General features: G+C 36.9%; 3 protein-coding genes across 8 annotated transcripts; 2 read left to right on the plus strand and 1 right to left on the minus strand.

Moving 5' to 3' along the window:
* Positions 1-622: 622 nt before the first annotated feature.
* Positions 623-4,770, plus strand: LOC124305138 (uncharacterized). Of its 3 annotated transcripts, none has more exons than XM_046764218.1 (8): positions 623-965; positions 1,313-1,422; positions 1,518-1,704; positions 1,840-1,968; positions 2,045-2,230; positions 2,354-2,626; positions 2,859-2,941; positions 3,030-4,770. In XM_046764218.1, the coding sequence occupies exons 2-8, from the start codon at positions 1,314-1,316 to the stop codon at positions 3,131-3,133; spliced, it is 1,071 nt and encodes a 356-aa protein (XP_046620174.1). In that variant the 5' UTR covers positions 623-965; position 1,313; the 3' UTR covers positions 3,134-4,770. The 3 variants fall into 3 exon arrangements, with proteins under 3 accessions (XP_046620174.1, XP_046620173.1, XP_046620175.1); XM_046764217.1 differs by having other exon boundaries at positions 2,354-2,615; positions 2,770-2,941; XM_046764219.1 differs by having other exon boundaries at positions 2,354-2,615.
* LOC124305139 (uncharacterized) lies at positions 3,762-6,336 on the minus strand. The gene is made up of 4 exons (XM_046764220.1): positions 5,263-6,336; positions 4,387-4,671; positions 3,996-4,291; positions 3,762-3,899 (listed from the first exon to the last, which is right to left on the minus strand). The coding sequence occupies exons 1-4, from the start codon at positions 5,650-5,652 to the stop codon at positions 3,791-3,793; spliced, it is 1,080 nt and encodes a 359-aa protein (XP_046620176.1). The 5' UTR covers positions 5,653-6,336; the 3' UTR covers positions 3,762-3,790.
* Positions 6,337-7,462: 1,126 nt separating this feature from the next.
* LOC124304584 (transmembrane protein 94) lies at positions 7,463-18,563 on the plus strand. Of its 4 annotated transcripts, none has more exons than XM_046762992.1 (25): positions 7,463-7,771; positions 8,648-8,819; positions 9,066-9,200; positions 9,295-9,431; positions 9,602-9,795; positions 10,212-10,679; positions 10,896-11,057; positions 11,223-11,326; positions 11,414-11,505; positions 11,587-11,824; positions 11,914-12,007; positions 12,181-12,398; positions 12,509-12,744; positions 13,002-13,126; positions 13,215-13,363; positions 14,131-14,265; positions 14,747-14,890; positions 15,563-15,707; positions 15,798-16,006; positions 16,109-16,283; positions 16,408-16,653; positions 16,991-17,261; positions 17,359-17,452; positions 17,634-17,795; positions 17,874-18,563. In XM_046762992.1, exons 2-25 carry the CDS (start codon positions 8,650-8,652, stop codon positions 17,944-17,946), a joined length of 4,176 nt encoding a protein of 1,391 aa, XP_046618948.1. In that variant the 5' UTR covers positions 7,463-7,771; positions 8,648-8,649; the 3' UTR covers positions 17,947-18,563. The 4 variants fall into 4 exon arrangements, with proteins under 4 accessions (XP_046618948.1, XP_046618950.1, XP_046618951.1 ...); XM_046762994.1 differs by having other exon boundaries at positions 7,520-7,771; positions 12,184-12,398; XM_046762993.1 differs by lacking the exon at positions 7,463-7,771 and adding an exon at positions 7,824-7,941.
* The last annotated feature ends 664 nt before the right edge of the window (positions 18,564-19,227 follow it).

Consider the following 19,227-nt stretch of genomic DNA (forward strand, 5'->3'; position numbering starts at 1 on the left):
TTGATAAATCCGCTCTATGAGTCTTGTTAGGCTTTTATAAACAATTATATTACGCTAATCCGGATAACGTTTCTACTTCTCGTTCTATCGATGACAAATTTTTCATTTTCCGGAAACACTCAAGGACTGAGTGCCAAACGCGATTACTAATCCGAAACGTTTTTACGACTTTAGCGGTTCCTGGATTATTTCTTATTAGAGGTAAATCGAGGCATGCGAATTGGGTTTAGCGATAGCATCTGAATACATGATACGACACGCAATATCGATACTATCTTGAACAAGAACAGCTCGATACGTTCACAATGATTCTGTTTTTCTGTTCCATTTTTGAAATTTTTCGTTCAACGGTTTTGAACGTTGATGCATTTCATAATTTTCCTTACGTCTGTAAATGAAGCTTTTATCATCCCCGAGTAACTTTTACCGATTTGAAATAAGCTTCAAATTGCAGACGCGCAAATCTGGAGGAAATCATGCGATCGCTTGTACTGAGATTACTAATTTCGAATTAGACTGTTCCAAAACGACGCGCGATCCAGAATAATGTTTGAAACGTTTTGTTTGTTCACCGGCGATGTTGTGATGGCGCTACTAGTCGTGTACATAAATTATTTAGGCCATGTTTGTAAATTGACTGACAGTACTCAAAATTTCCTATGACAGAGTCAGAGCTATTCACGAACTTGGAAGCGCAAAAGAGATAAAAGATTGCTGACAGTACTGTCAGTCAATTTTCGAACACGGCCTTAGCGTGGAACTAACCACAGGCCTTGACCAATCAGAATCGAGCGCAAGTATATTTGAATCACAGCGTTCGATTGCAACGAACGTTTCTCGCATTTCTTAACGGCTATCATTTTGTGGCTAAAATGATTTCCGGAGTTAGTTTTGTGCTGGAATGCATGATTTTTGCAAGTTGAATACCCTCGATAAAATTTCCTACGAATCTCTCGGCTAATCAGGTAATTGTTTTACATTAAAACTCATTTTCTGTAATGGTCGACAGACACAAACTGGTGTGCTTACGTCTACTGTGGTAGCTAAAAGCAATCGAATCATTATTTTGATAGTAACAATGAATTTTTCTATTTGATTTTAAACAATGCACTACGCCAAGAGTTACTTTGCAACGATACCAGATTAAATAACAGAACATAACCTACAATCGTATCGTAATTTATATTTCATTCATTATTTGCTTTTTGACTCTTCTATTTTACTCTTTCCGCTTTCGTTCAACTCCTTTATATGGCATGTATCGAAGCCACTTTCACGCCATCAACATTCCTAATACTCTTTCAAATTTCAGAATGATCTTGGAAATGATACTTCTATTTTATGTCACCTCACGAAGCATCGCGTACAATGCTGGCCTGGCGTTGAAAGAGATTGGCGAAAAAGAATATCTCCTAATAAAAGGTGATGAGTTATTTTGTAAGGAATGCTTTGATTAGAATTCTCTTCTGTTTACTCGCGAATCTAAATAACTTGTGAATTTTCTTTACTGTTTTCAGCTAAATCAACTTTGCCACAACATGGTAAATGCTGGCACGATGCGCTTAAAGACATTAAAGCTAGCTGCGACAATTTAAATGACAGAGAACATTCTCTGCTTGCATTGCGATTGACTAATTGTTTTCTCGAAGACTCCGGCCATATCACTTATGACTGCTTTCTCAACGATGAAGAGGCTGGACGACGGTCAATCATAAGCAATGCTTTCTTCTACTCCACAATATTTTCATGAGAAAACTCTTGTCGTGTTAATATTTCCACAATTTTATTATTAGATGTTGATTTACGATAAAAAATAATCCCATTTTTTCTTCTATACAGAAAATGCATACACGATATGTCTGACCGTGCTTTTGGTGCTTACAACGCATTCTTTACCCAGACGACAAACATTTGTTACTTTTTGAATCAAGAGGTGTGGCAATCTGAAACTGACCAAACCATAAAGCAGTGAGTATGAGCAGTCAGTTTGAGGTGAGCTTTACCGTTAACGACCTTAATCAGTTGATTTGAAATTATCGTACAGGTTGTATCGTGCCTCGTCTCGCATGAATCAACAACTACTTGAAGCTTCAGCTATGCAAAGCGCCATGCTGGAGAGTCAAAGAGAAGGACTGATGCTGCAAAATGAACTTCTGCATCACGGACAACAATTAGGCACAGTTATAAAGTCATCGGCTGAAACTGTTACCAACATGGTATCGGATTTCAAGTAAGCTTACGATTGGTTAATTTTACTTTTTGTACAATCTAAAATTGACTAAAATTAGTTATTGATAAAGACGAGAAATGTGTTTATTTTTTCTTAATTCTCAAGTCTTAAAATTTCTTCCAGAGAAAATGCAAGCGAACAGAGAGAACTCCTGCATCAAATATTCTCTCACGTACATGTTTTTCAAAATTGGATTGTCGGCGAAGTTTCGTGGTTTCAGTCTATAATATTTTACACGGTTGGCTGTATATTATGCGGGTTATTTACATCTTCGAAAAGAACAGCCGATGCCAGGATTACCGTGTTTGTTGCACTGAGCTTGAATGTAGTTGTGGAACGAATGTTAGTACAATATTACAACAAAGGGAATTCGGATGATGCCAAGGTAATGCCGAGGTATCTTCGGATATGTGATCGTCGTGATATAGACATGATGAGATCTATTAAAATTTTACTACTTTTGAAAATTTTATTATTTACAAGGTTTTTTATTTGTCCGTCATGCTTAAAATTAATTAACAATTGTTCTGGACTTACAGATTGAACTCTCCCACATTACTTGGATATTTCGCAAGATTGTTTTAACATTTTGTACAGTCACTTTGATTTTTACTTCCTTTCTGTACAGAGACGAACAATTGGAAAATTCCAAAACTCTCAAACGAATCGAATATCAGTTGAAATCTTTGCATGATTTGAAAAAACCTGTTCGTGAGTATTTTCGATTGGTGCCTTCTTGTTATGCTTAATCAATAAAATTGCAGTAGTTGGAAATTATTTACGGACATTGGTATTACAGGCTTTTCAAGAAGACTGGCGATACGACGACAGCAAGAGTCACGAGAATTGGAAGAACTGAAGTTGGACAGCTTAAGGAGCAGCAGGCGTCTCAAAGATGCCTGAATTATCGGCACGAGCATATCAATGATTCATTAATGAATTTACAATTCAGATTTCTACATAATTTCAAATCAACACGGCTACCTCTTCAAGTCGCGACATGTTTTATGTTGTAGACGAACAACTGGAGACAGGAATATCTAATTTAATGTTCCTTGCTTTTATTGTATGTTATATCACACACACAGCCTTATAATTGTGCCTGACATGAAATTGTACATTTATGTAAAAATACTAAAAGGGCGGAATCTGAGATTTGTAGAAAGTTGGCAAGACTCGGTTTTGAAAATCGAAAATAATAAGAATATAATTTATATTACATTATATACATTTCGAATTGGTACTGTTTATATATTTTCTAAATATTTAAATGCACCAAAAAATAAATCGTGAAAACTTATACATGCCGCAATAGTGACGTAGGTAGGTATTTCAAACGAGTGAGTTTCAACACATGCGTTTAACTTTTCGCATACCGTTTCAATTTCACCTCACATTACTCTTTCATTCGTATCTTAAAAATAAGATTTTTCTATAATAAGTAAACAAATAAATATATAAATAATTTATAAATTATTGCAATAAATATTATTGAACTAATTCGGGATACCAGATAGAAACTCAATTTCTAGATGAAGTTTTTGGCTAGAGAAACTGAGGTTAATCACACTTACACGTTATTAATCTACACTCTGGGCGGTTTTTCGTAGATTTTCGGAGTCTGATCATTTGTCTTCTGAGGTTGTTTGGTACTACATTTTCTAAGAACCTATAATTTTGTAAAAAATCATTTTTAATCGGATGGATCATAATGCTTACTACATACATCATTAAATTGATATAAAATATTTCGATTCAGACTCACCTTCGAGTTCTTTTGGAGAACTTATAGTTTACCACAAGTTTGTTCAATTCGCAAGCGAATCGTTCCGAACAATCGCGACCTTCGATCGCATCCCAAGCAACTTTACTAAGTTGAAAATATTCATTCGAAGAATTCCTTGAGGCGAAATTTTCGATTTTTGGTAAAAACAGCACAGATGCCATGAATATCAACGCCATTCCTATGAATCCACTGATGGCCATGAACAGTGGATTTGCGACTTGTTTTTCCGACGATGCTGCAGTTAAGTCTGCATGTTGCGGTTTAATATTGTGTTGCTAAAAATTACTTTATTATTTATACTGTAAATCAGCATGTATAGATTCAAAGCACATTACGCACATAGATAAAACTAGTCAATATTATAACTCACAATTGTATTGTACGCATGATTGACTTGTAGCTCATTCATAAAACTTTTCAGTGGATAAAAATAGTAGTAATATCCAGGTGGGCCAGAATTTAGCCTAAGTTGATTTCCAATAATCTGAGGCACCTGCCCATGAGGAAATGAATTTTTTACCAATGATAAACTCAGTGGAGAACCCTGCTGTAATGCCTTACTGTAGAGTATTGCGAGATCTTTGCGTGTCAAGCCAAGCGGGGCGGGTTCTTTGACAATTTGAACGGGTTTCAAAATTGTTTGAGGAGCCGGAACCTGAGTGAGATAAAAAAATAAGCAGGTAGAAAATTGTTTGTGATCGTAAAAAAAAAAAAAAATTAATAGATATAGCGATAAATAAGATGGTGAATTACTGTGACAAGAATGTATATCATGACTAAGCAAAAAGATTACCTTTTATATTTTTTGTACACTTTTATACACGTTTTAAGGCTATTTGTACATTGGAAAAAGCTATACAAAAATTTTCATCACGAAATATCCGAAGTCTTTAATTAAAAAATTTGCTCATAGTTTTATTTTTCTCGTGCAAACACCATGTTGAAGTTGGTAACGTTATCGTAAAGATTCATGCTGAGGAAAAACCGTTACTTCGTGATTTTGGATTGTTTGAAATACAGTAAACCGTAATAAAACGAAACGCACTCATGTTTTGAAATCTTTGTTCCTTCAAACTCATTGTAAAAATAAGAAATTAGTGTTTTTTCCCTCAATTTGTCAATACGATAATATTAATAACTTCAATCTCGTGTGAAAACGTTAATAATTCTAGTAGCCAGTATGTTTATTTTATTCATTTTTCCCCAAACTTGAAACTAATGTAAACCACACTACAGATTATCAAACCTGGTAATAAGGTGTAACAGATTCAGCAAATTGTTGATCATCGTTCATTATGACTGAAAGATCGGGTAGAACTTTTTTTTTCTGATCACGGGTGTATCGATGATAGTCATAAACGGCCGGTTTCTCCGTTTGCAGAATCTCCTTTGGAAATTGCTGATTGTTAGAGTTCGATTGCAGCCCATCGTTATTAAAGTAATTGAAATCATTTCCAGGACCAGTTGTTCTATCCGCGCTTACAGGCGATGGTCTATTGTGTTCCTGTAGCTGATTCATCACATTAAAAAGATACTCGGCACTGGATTCGGTGCTCGAAAATTGCGCACGAATCATAATTTCCTTTTGTAATATCGGGCCGAGCATTATAAAAATTATCCTCAAAATTCGGAACATTTTCAACACTTGTTTTGAATTCAATACGAAACAACAGTCCACTGTTTAGCAATTTTTTTACTCGTGGTTTGGTACTACAATTAAGAACGGTTTCATTGATTGTCACAATTGTAGATTAATTACATAGAATTCGTATAACCGAAAAAACTTGCACTATCCCATTGTCATCGACGTGATATTTATTACAATTTAATTTAACGCCGTCACAAATCATGTTCGAAACTAATGTCGCATATCCATTTCTGCTCAGATCATGTGGCGATAGTTGCAGTGAACTAAGAACTTGAAGATGTGTATTCCTCAAGCAAGTTCCTACGGTCAACCAGTTCCCCACCTCGTTTTAGCAGTTCACTTCAGGCTAACAAGTGCCTGGAGCATTCTTCGGGGAGGAAATAAGCATGGATAAAGCATATACCGATGCCCTGATCCACATTCAACCTCCGCATCGGGCAATGTGTGTCGTCAGGTGCTCGAAATTGAATGTTTTAAGAAGAAGGAGAAGAAGAATAAGGAAAAAACGACTGAAAACCCAATGATGAAAAAGTTGGCCCTAATTCTCGGTCTGATTCATTGCATAACAATTCTGCGATCGGCTATTGTTGCGAATATATGTCAGAGACTTTTTCACCCATTGAAAAGAGAATGAAACGAAATTACACCTTTCAATTTAGTTACAGCCAATTATTACAAGAGTTTGAATTTTTTTTCACCATATTCTTACTTGAATTATGTACAGGATCACAACCGGGAAATAGAGGGAACAATATTGTCAATCGATAAAAATTAACTGCGAGAAAAAATCACTCAGCGGATGGTCAAGGATTTTTTTATCCCGGATGTTCGATCGTTAACGGGTCCCGTGAAACAAGAATATCTCTTGTTTGTATGCGTATTTTGCAACATACAGGTACATGGATCCGTACATACGTAGACAATGTTTTAACCAGGCCAGTCGGTATGCCGTTATACGAGAGTTGGGAGGAACTGATCAAACTGTGGGGGCTAATAATCGTGGTTATTAACAATCGTTGTTGCATTGGAATACCGGCATGTGTCCATCACAGCAAAGTATCTCGCATGGGCTCAAGTCTGTAATCATTGTGAAAACAGAATTCTGTAATCATAGTCATTCTTTCTCTTTGTTTTTCATATGCACGCGACCCGATGCAGATACCTTCTAACGAGACTTACGCAGTCATTGACGTAAAAAGTATGTTTCCTACGTTTCCGCCATCCACAATTTATTTATTCGAAATTCAAATATAGCATATCCACGAGGCTGAAGTTATCAACGTTAGCGCAACGGAATATTGGGGGAATAAATTACTATTTTGAAATTTTATAGTTTTTTTTTTTTTGCCTTATTATAATTTACTGCATTTCAGGATTCCTGAAATTACGAAATAACGGATTTTCGAAACGTGAATCATTACGATAACGTTAACAACTTCAGCCTCGTGCATATCCAGTATTGCTGCTTTATAAAATTATATTTATTCAGATATAAATCAGCTCGCGGCAATAAAATCTGACCTCATGAATACTCGATGTTACAGTTGGATATGAAAATTTTAGATCGATAGATGTATTTAGGAATTTGGACAAACCCTTATGCTTGTTAAGAAATAGCTATCGCAAGTTGTCTGAAAAAAAAACTTCATTATATAATCGCAATCAAGTTCGACAAAAGTTCGAAATTAGCCAGATACGCGGTTATATAAAAATTTTGCAAATCATGGGAAATTATGTTAACGGTACACGGACCGATGATGCAAGTCCAGTTTGTATTCCTGATCTTGCCTAAAGTCGTGACAAATTTTATGACGTGCTTGCCTCGCGTTTATAGCTTCGATGGGCGGCAGTAAGCACTAAGCACAAAATCGCATGCGCGTATGCCGAGCATCCGTTTGTGATTTGGGGTGGACGGACAGAAAAGGGGTCAAAATATCAAGTGAATTGCAGTGACCGAAGTATCTCGATGTCTGGTAGAGCGACCCAACCATGTCTTTAACCCCGCTAAAACGATTGTCTGATAAAAGAAAAATCGCTACAATTTACGTCCACTGATACCTCTCGGATATCGGACGCATTTACATTCTGTTTTGATGAAACGACGAAGGTAGGTAGAGGCGGTGGGTTACGTAACTTGCGTTCTTAGCGCCTTAACCTCGCTTCGTTTGTTTTGAACTGATCTACTGACAAAATTGCATCAGCTGTCTGGCAATCAGCTGCACTCCTGCTTACGATGATACGTTGCTGACAGCATTAAATACCTCCGAGTACTCATTAGTACGCATTTTTTATTTCCCTCCTTTGCCTTTTTATCATGGTTACGATTAATTCATGTCTTATCTCAATTTCGAGAACAACGCATCATTGTATAGGCATCATAATCAGCGCGTTGACTGTTGAAAAATTCCCTTTCAAACTTGCTCGTCAATTGTTTCTGTTCGTGATCATGAATGGCGCCGAACTATAAAAGACGTATCACGTGGTTACGGCTAGTTGATTTCTTTTGTTCTGCTTACTAACTGAGCGGAATGAAGATGAATGATCGATCCATTGATAATGAATTTCATTAAACATTTGTTCGGAATTCATTATCTTCTAGATTTTAGCTGCCAAATCACTAACAGTCTAATTGGAAGCTTTATCTCAATTCGAATTTGAATATACATACATGGATACGATTTCTAACTCGAATTTGGAATTCGATTTGGAAATTCGTGCCCGATGCAATTGAAAATAAAATTCAAATCTGAATTCATGCTTGCTCATATTTTAAATTTCCATGTTGAATTTTTATGCCTGGTTTCACTGATGCCAGTTGAAATTGTTCAACATATAAATCTACGGAATATCGGTAGAACGACAGCTTCGACATATACTATCCAGCTTAGTAATACTAGTATTCAAAGTATTTGTCAAATTACTTTAAGTAACATGACCGAATCCTGCATTATATTTAATATTTTCATTATCGATGTATTCTCAGATATGGAGGGTGATAGGCGAGATGTCAATGCGGGGATGGAAATGGAAACAGAAAAAAATGAGAGCTTTGCCAAGGATAAATTGGGCCTAACGACAACCGAGGCTCTAGAAATATTGGGAAGCGATATCAGGCGTGTCGTTGACGAATATGAGGCAAACTACAAGAAAAATAGGTACAGATATAAGTGTCTGAAACAAAAGTATAGATCATTAATTTATAGTCTCAGTAGTGGAAAAATTACAGGATTAATTATACTCCACATCGGCATACTTATTCTGATTTGAAAGCACCCAAAGCGAAGCAAAGTTTGTCGTACGAGAACGAATGCTTAGCCCCAAATATGGAAAATTGATACAAAGTAGGAATTTTTCGTCTGAATCTTATCACTTATGTTTAATATTATGATTTTCTCGTACAGAATGTACATGGCTTGGCTTAAGGATTCACTTCACCATTGTAGCCAGTACACAACGCTTTGCTGGACATCATCCCTGGCTCTATTATTGAACGCTGTTGCGCTAATCGCGCTCTACTTTGTTGAAAATGAGTTCTGGTTGGTTCCAGTCATTTTAGCCTTGAATTTTCTCACTTTTGCCAATCGTGTAATGAAATTTCAACGAATAACAACATTTTTCATATTCATCCAGGTCTAGATCGCTTCTACCCTCTGGGATAATAGTTTGCTGCCTTGTGTCGTTTAATTTTTTTCTAGTCGCTTGCGACAATAAACTTCGTCATCATGAAATATTAAACAGGGTGAAGATTTTGCTTGAACAAATTGAAAGTAAGTATTTTGATCAGGTTTGAATTAATGATGAATATCTAATTTATTCAGATATCGCAAGAAAAAAATTTGTGAGCTTAAAATGATGGATGTAATTCATCTTGTTCATTGTCGTTAACAATAATGATCAACTACAAAGGCTGATTATTGAAATATCCACTAATTTATAGATGCCCAATTCGTGTGCAACTGGAACATACAAAACTACCCTCATTTATGCAGTCCTCTTTCACCATGCCTCACCCTGCAATGGACATATCGAGATGGTCAAGTTGTAAACTTGCCTTGGGCACTGCTCGTCGCTGGAGATGTGATTGTGATTAAGCCGGGGCAGCAAGTTCCGGGTCACTGCATTCCCTACAACGTTAGTTAATTCTGACGAAGCTAAAGCTAGCAGTCAGAGTTACCAGCAAAACGCGCTAAACTTTTTGGAAATAGAAAAATGCGTTACACTTTTATCCTGATCGTTGTATAAAAGTATCAGGAGTTCAAGGTGTATCATAAAATTTTAATTTTCAAATTTTGCTATCTTATTCAAATGAAGATTAGAATCTTTGGCTGCTATTTCTAGCTGTTAGTTTTAGCCTCGTTTAATTATGAACCTCAGAATAAGTAAACAATTAAATATGAATGAATAATTTTCCGTTTCACAAAGAGATAAAAAATTACTATCACTAAAAGAAAGAAATATCTCATTCAATCATCTCTATATATCGGAAACCTTGTTACATCCTGTGAGTCGAGTTCCGAATAAAATGACGAAAATTCTAATGATTTCAGGACGAAGGGCCGATCCTCCATGCCAAGGAGGTTTACAGCCCACCTGTTCACAGCGCAAACGAGATATTTTCCAATCCAAAGGCTCGTACGCCTCTGAAAAACAAGATCTACAAACTTCAGGAAACGCCTTACTTGACCAACCTCAGAATGGCTTTGGACCAAGCGTTGGATAGACCAGTTACATATCATAATCGAGAACGTCATCTAGTCATGATTTGTTGCATCGAGCAGTTGGCCTACCCAATTATTTTAATCATCGTATTACTCGTCAACTTATTACGTCATTTGTATCTATCGAAGGACGTCGGCATCGGTCTCTGGACTGAAATGTTTTTACTTCAACCGATTGCTGTGACACTTCCTCTGTTACCGCTGGTTTTTCCCGCTGCTTGGCTTGCTTTGAACTGCTTTGGAATGGCCAGGTTCAAGGCTTTATTCAAGTTATACCAGTCTTCAAAAAAGATGCAGGTTCGTTAAGCGAATTAGAATACTAGGAGAGTTATCTTACTCATAAAATGAATTTCACATCACGTTGTACAAAATGATTGATCATTTATTTCTGAGAAAAATTAACAAACATTGATGTACACTTTTAGATTACGTAATTAATGTGCGTCTGCTCATTACTACTCATGAACAACTCGGCGAAAGACTTAATTGAGATTTAATGAAGTTTCGTTTTAGTTTGTAGATCCCTTTGAGGATGCTGATATTTCTGGACCAAGCAACCCGGAAGTGGTTTACAACTGGTCAGAGGTCAGGCAGTACTTCGTCAATATTTTTGTTGGCAGAGAACACATGATGTCCAGATCTGCCAATATACTTCACGTCCTGGGATCGGTCACTGTATGTTGCTATGCACGGTTAAGTGAAACACGATAAAAATGAACCATATACTTTTCTCCCCCACATAGACGAGTCTTGATCTTTTGACACGTTAATCTTACTTTTGTACTTAAGTTATTATCGCTATGTAAGGTAGAATTTTTTTCCCCACATTTCCGTATCCAGGCATTGTGCTGCGTGGACAAGAAGGGGATATTGTCATGGCCGAATCCAACAGCAGAGAAAGTTTTTTTCCTTCGTAACGCAAGCACTGTGTCTCAAACATCTAGGTGAGTCGTTATTCTGTTCCATTCAATTGTCGTCTTTGACGAAGCACTTTCCACTCATACTTTTAATCATTAAAATTCCCACCACAGTAACGAAAGCATGGAGAAAACTGCCGACCTGCTCTCATCTCACAATGAACAGGGAAAACAGGACACGAATAGAATATCTTATGCGCAACATGGTGAGGCAGTAATTTTTCTTCAATTCTCACATTGCTCAAAATCTATTCTCATTAATTTCTCTCAATAATCCAATTTTTCAGACATGTCACATTCAGTTGCTGAGGTTCTAGATCTGACGCATGATCATGCTCTACCTTTTCGATTGGAGTTCGACGACCACGCTTGGAAGCAGCATATAAATTCGCTCAAACCGTTGGGCTTGGCTATTCTTCTCAATACCTGCAATATGGACACGCAAGAACACTATACTCAGTTCTGTTCTCACGTCACTTGCGAAGCTCTCTACAACGAAAATCTTGTTCCTGTTACTAATAGAAGGTGTGTGTTCACGCTCTTGAAGTGTTTAAATTGAATCTGTGATTTTTATAAAATTTTCAATCTTGCTAATCTGACCTTTCGCTCGATAGATGCTTGTGCGAACTGGCCAAGCAAATCGGATTTCAAGATCAAGCCCAGGAGATATTCAAGCTTGAAGAACAACTTTCGACTTTCAAGCATGTAGTGAGTATCAGTATTGAGATGGATTCTAGAGTTAGGAAAGAATCGAATGTTCTCGAAATGTTACAAATGTAAGAAAGGATGGGCAGCTACATTTAAGCGAGATTTGAGAAACTGAAAGTTGTTGAATCATCTTGAAAAACAATTAAACCAACGTATGTTCGCCATGTTACCAGCAGCCTGAAATGGTGAGAAGAGATATAAAGTTTGCTCGATCGTTGAGCCTCTCGACAAAGCTGAAATTCCCATTCCCGCACATGGTGTCCGTCGTGGTAAGGGAGAGGAGCGGCGGAGGTTTGCAACTGCTGGCCCAAGGAACAGCGGACTTAATTTTGGACTCGTGCATCGAATTTTGGGATGGTCACGACTTGTGTCCCTTGTCCGCTAGCGATAGGTAATATGCAATAGACAAGTGTAACGCGAATCCTGAAAAATTCGATCAATCTTGCAGTGAATTTAGTCAGTTTTTATAAATCGGAATATCGTTGTCGTGTTTCGTTGTAGAAAGAAGGTGCAAGACTTCTATCAGCGTACGAGCTTGACGTCCTATTGTACCGCGTTTGCCTATAGACCGCTGACGCGAAGCGTTAACAGCAAATTGTCGGAAATATATTTGGAGATTCCTACAGACAGTAAACATCTGTATACGCCGCATCGAAGCCCAACTCCGCTCCCTTGGGACTTTAGGAATGTTCTAGACCCAAGAGTTAGGGGAGTCCTTGGGCAATTTCATTCGACAGGTAACAGATTCAGAAATATGATATCAGACTTCGAAGATGCATTTGAAACTCTGTGACTTGAATCGTTGGATGTATAAGTAAAACGGCAGAGTTCTAAATGCGTTTAGTAAAGAGAGAAACTTCGTGTTTGCAAATTAGAAAACATTTCGACTTGCATGTGATTATATTGGGAGGCGGTTTTCGATAAAGGAAAGGAAGCTTAAGCATATGCATGGTTAATGTAATTGACTAACATAACACCTTGGTACAATTAACAGATTCGCTTTTGTGCAACGAGAATAAAGACGAAGAAGTGAACGACATCGAAGGATGTTTTGATCTTCAATGTAACCAGATTTTCATTGGGATGGTCACAATGCAATATCAAGCACAAACAGACATGGTAAAATCATAATTTTCCACACGTCAACTCTTTTCATTAATTGCACGTTTCTCCGTAAACTATTCATTTGCAATCCATATTTCTTCAGGTACAATTAATTGAACAACTAGAAAGAGCCTGTATAAGATTTGTTCACTTTAGCAAAGAGAATGAATTGAGGTCGAGGGTGTTTTCGGAGAAAATGGGACTCGAAAGTGGGTGGAATTGTCACATTTCACTGTTAAGTGAAAGGGCCAGGTACTGGAATCAACTTATACCGTCATATTGTCATATTATTAATACATAATTTTGCATATTGTGCTTCAATTTCATTTTTTCAACTGCTTTCAATTTCATTTGCATAACTTTACCTTAACAATAATTGTATCAAAAGCGGTCGCTGCCAATTATATATACAGCCACTTATGAATTCTATTTAAAAGAGTGTTACTCCAGTATGTTCGGAATTTGAATTGTATAAAACTGAAGGTAATATGTCTTTTAGACATCCAATGCTGTACATTCAAAAATCAATTGAAAATAATTGATCTAACAAATCGTTACCTTGAATCTGTTTTCAATTGTGTTCAAACTAACGTATCTAAATTTGTCAAATATATATTAAGAACTTTCTACAACAAACGATTGGGCTCTGGGAAAGTTTTAATTTGTTGATTGAAAGTTTTTCTTGTCCTACTTGCAATCGTTAAACTGATTTTAGTCACTGTTTTTTACCAGTCGCAAATATTCACCACTTTTGAAACATAATTTCATACTTATTAACATACACAAGCATTCATACGGAGACATCCAATACAATAGTACAGGATAAAGCACTTGAGTAGTACCACACTGTTCGTTTGTAAACAACAAGAACGTACCAATTTATCAATTTTATATTTATAGTCAAGTAATTCTACTCGAGAGCCTTGTTCCAAATTCATACCTCTAGATGTCTATATAATAATTGTTTTCTACGTTTTTAATAAGTGTCTCAATGTGCGTAAATAACACGCCGATATTAGGTCGGATAGTCCTGTGGGTTACTGGGTGAGCCAAGCAGCAGCTATGTTCTCACCCACACCCTCCACTCGATCTCACCAGCATAACCATTCCTGCATGGACGAGGCCAGCCAATTGCTTAACCATATCTCCCCTCGGTATGTCATCTCTATCCCCTACATACCAGTTACTTATCAATCAAACAGTCAATTTTCAAATTGCTGATAATGATTAGCGGTTTTCAATGACAGTACTAAAGTAAAAAGTAAGAATCGAACTTATCGAAATTCCTTGAATCGGAGGCTTTGCATTATGCCTGTAGTAGAAAAGACAAAAATTCGCCATCACGAAACTCTCCACACAGCCTTCACAGCTTCGATATAACGATTTTTTTTTTTGTCACATTCCCATAAACTAACATCAGTGCCATTATTGCGTTATAAAAAGCGCTCTGAAATCGCGTTCCCGCTATCGTTTATCTTTACTTGTGGATTTTCTCGCAAGAAAAATGAGTTCTTTATATTTACCGAGCCTGTATAAAATACCGTGGTATTGTAAAAACTGTTTGCTTTCAAAATTACGCTCTTTTGAATGGTCTCCGTAATCGGAATCACCTTATGAAATATACTTCAATTGCAGTAGTAACCTGGATAACAGTCGGGCAATGAGCATGTCGGCTCCGAGTGCCATAAACACGGAATTTACCACAGTCAAGTTCGATGACGAAACCACCGAGTGCAATGAGGCAGAGCCAATGCAGCCCAAGAGCGCAATGAGTCATAGGTACTTGTATCTTTGACTCCTTCTCAATACTCGTTCCAAATAATTGTGATTAATGTGTTACGAAATTTTTGTCTCTTCAAGCACCAGTAAGAATATAATATGTAGGTGAAATGTTTACATCTGAAATTCTTGCTTCTTGATGGGAAGCCACGTAAGACAAGCAAAGCCGTCTAATGAATGATATGCGGATGTGCAAATCATTTTTTTTTTTTATTATTTCATAATTAATAATTAATAATTTGCGAATTTTACATTCTTTCAACAATATTCTTCTCGTAAAAAAAAATGATTTGCACATCCGCATATCATTCATTAAACGGCTTTGCTTGTCTTACGTGGCTTCCCGTCAAGAAGCAAGAATTTCAGATGTAAACATTTCACCTACACATTATATTCTTACTGGTGCTTAAAGAGACGAAAATTTCTTAAAACATACATACCCAGGCACATGAAAGCAAAATTCGAAACTCACTGGTGATGAGAGAAATTAATGACAACAGAGTCAGGGCGGCTGGGTGGTCTAGTGGAGTAAGTCTCCGGTAAAGCATCTCTAGACGCCAGGTTCGATTCCTGGCTCCGTCGTTAATTTTTCGAAATCACCAAATTTTCGAATTTTACATTCTTTCAATTGTGATTAATATTGAAGACTTGCTTAAATTCAAACTTTCACAGGGAGCAGGACACCATGCAAAGTGAGGACAGTGTTCTCGTTCAGAGTGTTGATTTGGGATCAGGGCAAGAAGCTTGGCGCTCATTGAGCTGTCTGACTGATAGCACGGAACAAAGCGCGCCCGTCAATTTTGATATGTCCAACAGAGTAAGTTGCGATAGTTGATGAGTAAAATAAACTGTACAAAACGGATTTGGCCATCTTGCTAATTAACTGTGACTTGCAATTCCTGGTCAGGCTAAACTACCTCGTGGCATAGACAAGATAAGGCCACATATCGAACTTATCGACAACGTTCCACTGCTCGTGTCTCTCTTCACAGACTGCAATACCGTAGTTACCCGAGAAATGCTTCATATTATGCAGGATTATGGAGAAGTTGTCTGCGTTCTCGGCTCTTCTGCTAACGCAGAAAACATGCCAATATTCATGCAGGCTGACGCTGGGTGTGTTGCATCTTTTTGCTACTACTGAATTCAGTTGTGTAAATTATACGACGTTAATTTTTTCGTCAATGTTTTACCACGCTGACATTACAACATTTCTAGAGTCGCCGTAGAACCTCTCTATCCTCAAGTCTGTCAGAAAGTGCCAGTTATGATGCCCACGACGGAAGATCAGGGTCCGTCACCTGTCGACCTCAGCAGAACTCTAAATTCCATTTCTTGTTCACTCAGCATTAAACGTGAGGATCCGATTGCCTTGTATCATCTAGTTATGGAGGTACGATTGAGAGGATTGTTGTAACAAACACGTGACCAGTTTCACTATTTCCTTCTACTAACAATTTAATTCTAAGTTATTGTATCTTCGCTCTAGATTATAGATGAATTATTTTTTCTCCTAGGCCCGCCACTATATGCAATGTGTCTGGAATTGCGTACAATTTTGGATTTGCTGCGTAGTCACTCTGTCGATGGCACAACTTTTGTCCAGCTTCTTGATGCTGCCGCCACTGTTTTCGGTAGGACAAGTGCTGTGGTTGAGCTGTCTGATTATTCCGCTGTTATCAGTATCGCTGGTTGCGACTCCTACTGATCCGACAATCATGCAAAGAGCTACGGGAAAGAATCAATGCTTAGTTAACGGACAGGTAAGCCAACCGACCTTTCACAACTAATTGAGAGCTCTCAGTCCCATAAAATTCCGCTAGCAACGTTTTGAGAATAGACGGGAGAATCCTTTTCGGATGAATAATTAAAATAGTGCTGTGCGATTAATCAATTAATAATCGACGGTTTCGATTCATATACCGATTGACCTGCTGAATTATTATGAGGCAACTTCAATTAATCGATTAATCCAAACCGTGAATTAATCGAACATTCGGAAAAATGATTAATTGAAGCTATCGATTAATTTCACAGCAATAAATTAAATCTCTTATAACGTAAGATCAATGCAATGTCTTTCTTTCTACTGATTAACAGGTCGCATTATTCGTCCTCTGGTGTTACGGCAGTAAATTCTTACCAACTGTTATAACAGTGGTTTTGTCTCAGGGTATTTTACTAGCCAATATGTGTTATAAATTTTGGCATATCAATTCCAAGTGTGTTTACGTCTACCCACAACCTACCCCCGCTCCTGTTCTCGGAGCTGACTCTGACATGCCTGTACAATGGGGTGGCTGGGGTTCAGAACCACTTGCTATTCTGCTCGCGCAGCATTTTGCTTTGGTACTAGCAGTCTTACACTTTGGTGAGTAAGAATCATTCGATCTGATGCCTGTGTCAACGCTTTCGGCATTGAATAACACCAAACAGAATTTACAATTCGTTTTGTATTATCCTTGCAGTTACAATATCTATCAGTTTTGTGCACCGTGAATATTCCGTTTGGAGGAAACAGCCGATAAAAAATTGGACGTGGGTTCTCACCACCCTCATCGTGTAAGTGCTCCACTTGTTTAAGTTGTTGTAAAAACGAATCGTATCTATGCATACGAGGCATTATTCCACATGTGCATTCAAAGTCAAGTTTTACTCCGACTCGCTAACAATTTGTACACTTTTTCCGTACCATCTGATTTTTAATATTAGCAGTATCAACAGATTGACTCATTTTTTTCAGACTTGGCGCACAGGCCATTTTTTCCGGAATAATATTTTGGCAATTTTGGACGGAAGAGTCCAAAAGGTTTGATAACTTTCAACTTCAATTGCCACTGTTTTTCCTCTTTTCCGTTCCCCTCATTTTCGCGATAAATGAACTAGTAAAATGGCAAGAAATCAAGTAAGTTTTCTTTCTTCTTTACGCAAAATATGAATGCGTCAAATTAAAATGATCACTAATTCTTTTTTAATCTTTTAGAGCGAACGTGAGATATCAAAAGAGGGCCAGATTGGAATTTGGAACAAAACTCGGGATGAATTCGCCGTTCTAATGGAATATTGCCAATTTATAATATTTTTTTTTTGTAATTTGTAAATACGGTACACAATTAAGTGTCGTAAGTTCTGAAGTACTTACCTGAATCCCTCAGAACGGGCGATCGATTTTATTTAGAAAATTTTTGCAAATCTTTTCTCCAAACCAACCACATACTGCCGTCTTTCTATAAATAATTAATTACTAGCTGTACATAATACTGCGTAATCTTCAAGGATTGCGTCATATCCGCGGGGTCCTCGCACCAATTCTCGTCATAATTTCTGACTTTGCGGTTTGCGTTTTTCTCGTAATTCGAAGAAATATCGGCATACCTTGATACAAGTTTGCCTGGCATTTTTTTCCAGAATCTTCATTCTATCGAAATACACCCGTTCGATATAATAAAAACTGCACAATTGACCCTTTTTCCATAGACGATCTGAAAGGTTTTCACAAAGGTAATGATCGAATAAAAATAAATGGCTGTATTTGAAGAAATTGTAAAACAATATCAAAATTACTGGCAGAAGGACCCATGTGCGAAGGGAAAATATTTACACAGATTTTCTTTCAGTAACAAAAAAAAAAAAAAATATATGTAAAATAATAATAAGTATATATACCTATCCAGTCATGATTAGGTATAATAGTAAATGAATAACATGAACAGGGAAGATAATTGTACACTTATATTTTTATATAATCCGCATCACATTTCAAGATTTGACAATGCTGGCGTGCTTAGTGCAGTGAGTTCATTTATTTAACTATCATAATATACATACATACATACTATTAAATAATTTGTACAACATACTCGTACATAAAATCAATTCTGGTACAAAAGCAAACGACCTTCTTTTACATCGAACTGTTGGCATTAGTTTTTTCACATATGTTTTTTTCAAGGCTCAGCACAATTTTCATTTGCCGCCGCGTCGCGTCACGAAATGCCTGATATATAAGATACTACTTGCAACAGTTCTAAATTACATATTAATATACATAGCAACATATAAATATTTTATCTTGAGGTCATCTGGTAATTATTTACGCTGAACAATCACTTCAAGGATATTTTATTGATATTATTTCACGGACGATTACGTGCATTACATTTTGTCATATTAGTCAGTGCTTCGTACGAATGAAAATCACTAGCACTTATACTTTAAGGGTATGATTGATATTGGTCCTGCGATCAATTTGACATTTCGTTATACTTTGTCGATAGGCGAACATGTTTGTACTTAATTTATAGTTTGTATATAATATATAAGTAGAAGAAAAAAAG

This window comes from Neodiprion virginianus, chromosome 5 (genome assembly GCF_021901495.1).
Source record: "Neodiprion virginianus isolate iyNeoVirg1 chromosome 5, iyNeoVirg1.1, whole genome shotgun sequence".
Lineage (NCBI taxonomy): Eukaryota > Metazoa > Arthropoda > Insecta > Hymenoptera > Diprionidae > Neodiprion > Neodiprion virginianus.

Bases quoted from the DNA above. Each gene is read 5' to 3' on its own strand.
- LOC124305138 (XM_046764217.1), top strand. From the start codon at position 1,314: ATGATCTTGGAAATGATACTTCTATTTTATGTCACCTCACGAAGCATC. The intron at 1,423-1,517 runs GTGATGAGTTAT...TACTGTTTTCAG, and splicing joins AGAATATCTCCTAATAAAAG to CTAAATCAACTTTGCCACAA. The intron at 1,705-1,839 runs GTCAATCATAAG...TCTTCTATACAG, and splicing joins GATGAAGAGGCTGGACGACG to AAAATGCATACACGATATGT.
- LOC124305139 (XM_046764220.1), bottom strand. From the start codon at position 5,652: ATGTTCCGAATTTTGAGGATAATTTTTATAATGCTCGGCCCGATATTA. The intron at 4,672-5,262 runs GTTTGATAATCT...TATCTCACTCAG, and splicing joins CTGTTACACCTTATTACCAG to GTTCCGGCTCCTCAAACAAT. The intron at 3,900-3,995 runs GTGAGTCTGAAT...ACAAAATTATAG, and splicing joins TTCTCCAAAAGAACTCGAAG to GTTCTTAGAAAATGTAGTAC.
- LOC124304584 (XM_046762992.1), top strand. From the start codon at position 8,650: ATGGAGGGTGATAGGCGAGATGTCAATGCGGGGATGGAAATGGAAACA. The intron at 16,284-16,407 runs GTACGATTGAGA...TTTTTCTCCTAG, and splicing joins TGTATCATCTAGTTATGGAG to GCCCGCCACTATATGCAATG. The intron at 17,262-17,358 runs GTGAGTAAGAAT...TTATCCTTGCAG, and splicing joins ACTAGCAGTCTTACACTTTG to TTACAATATCTATCAGTTTT.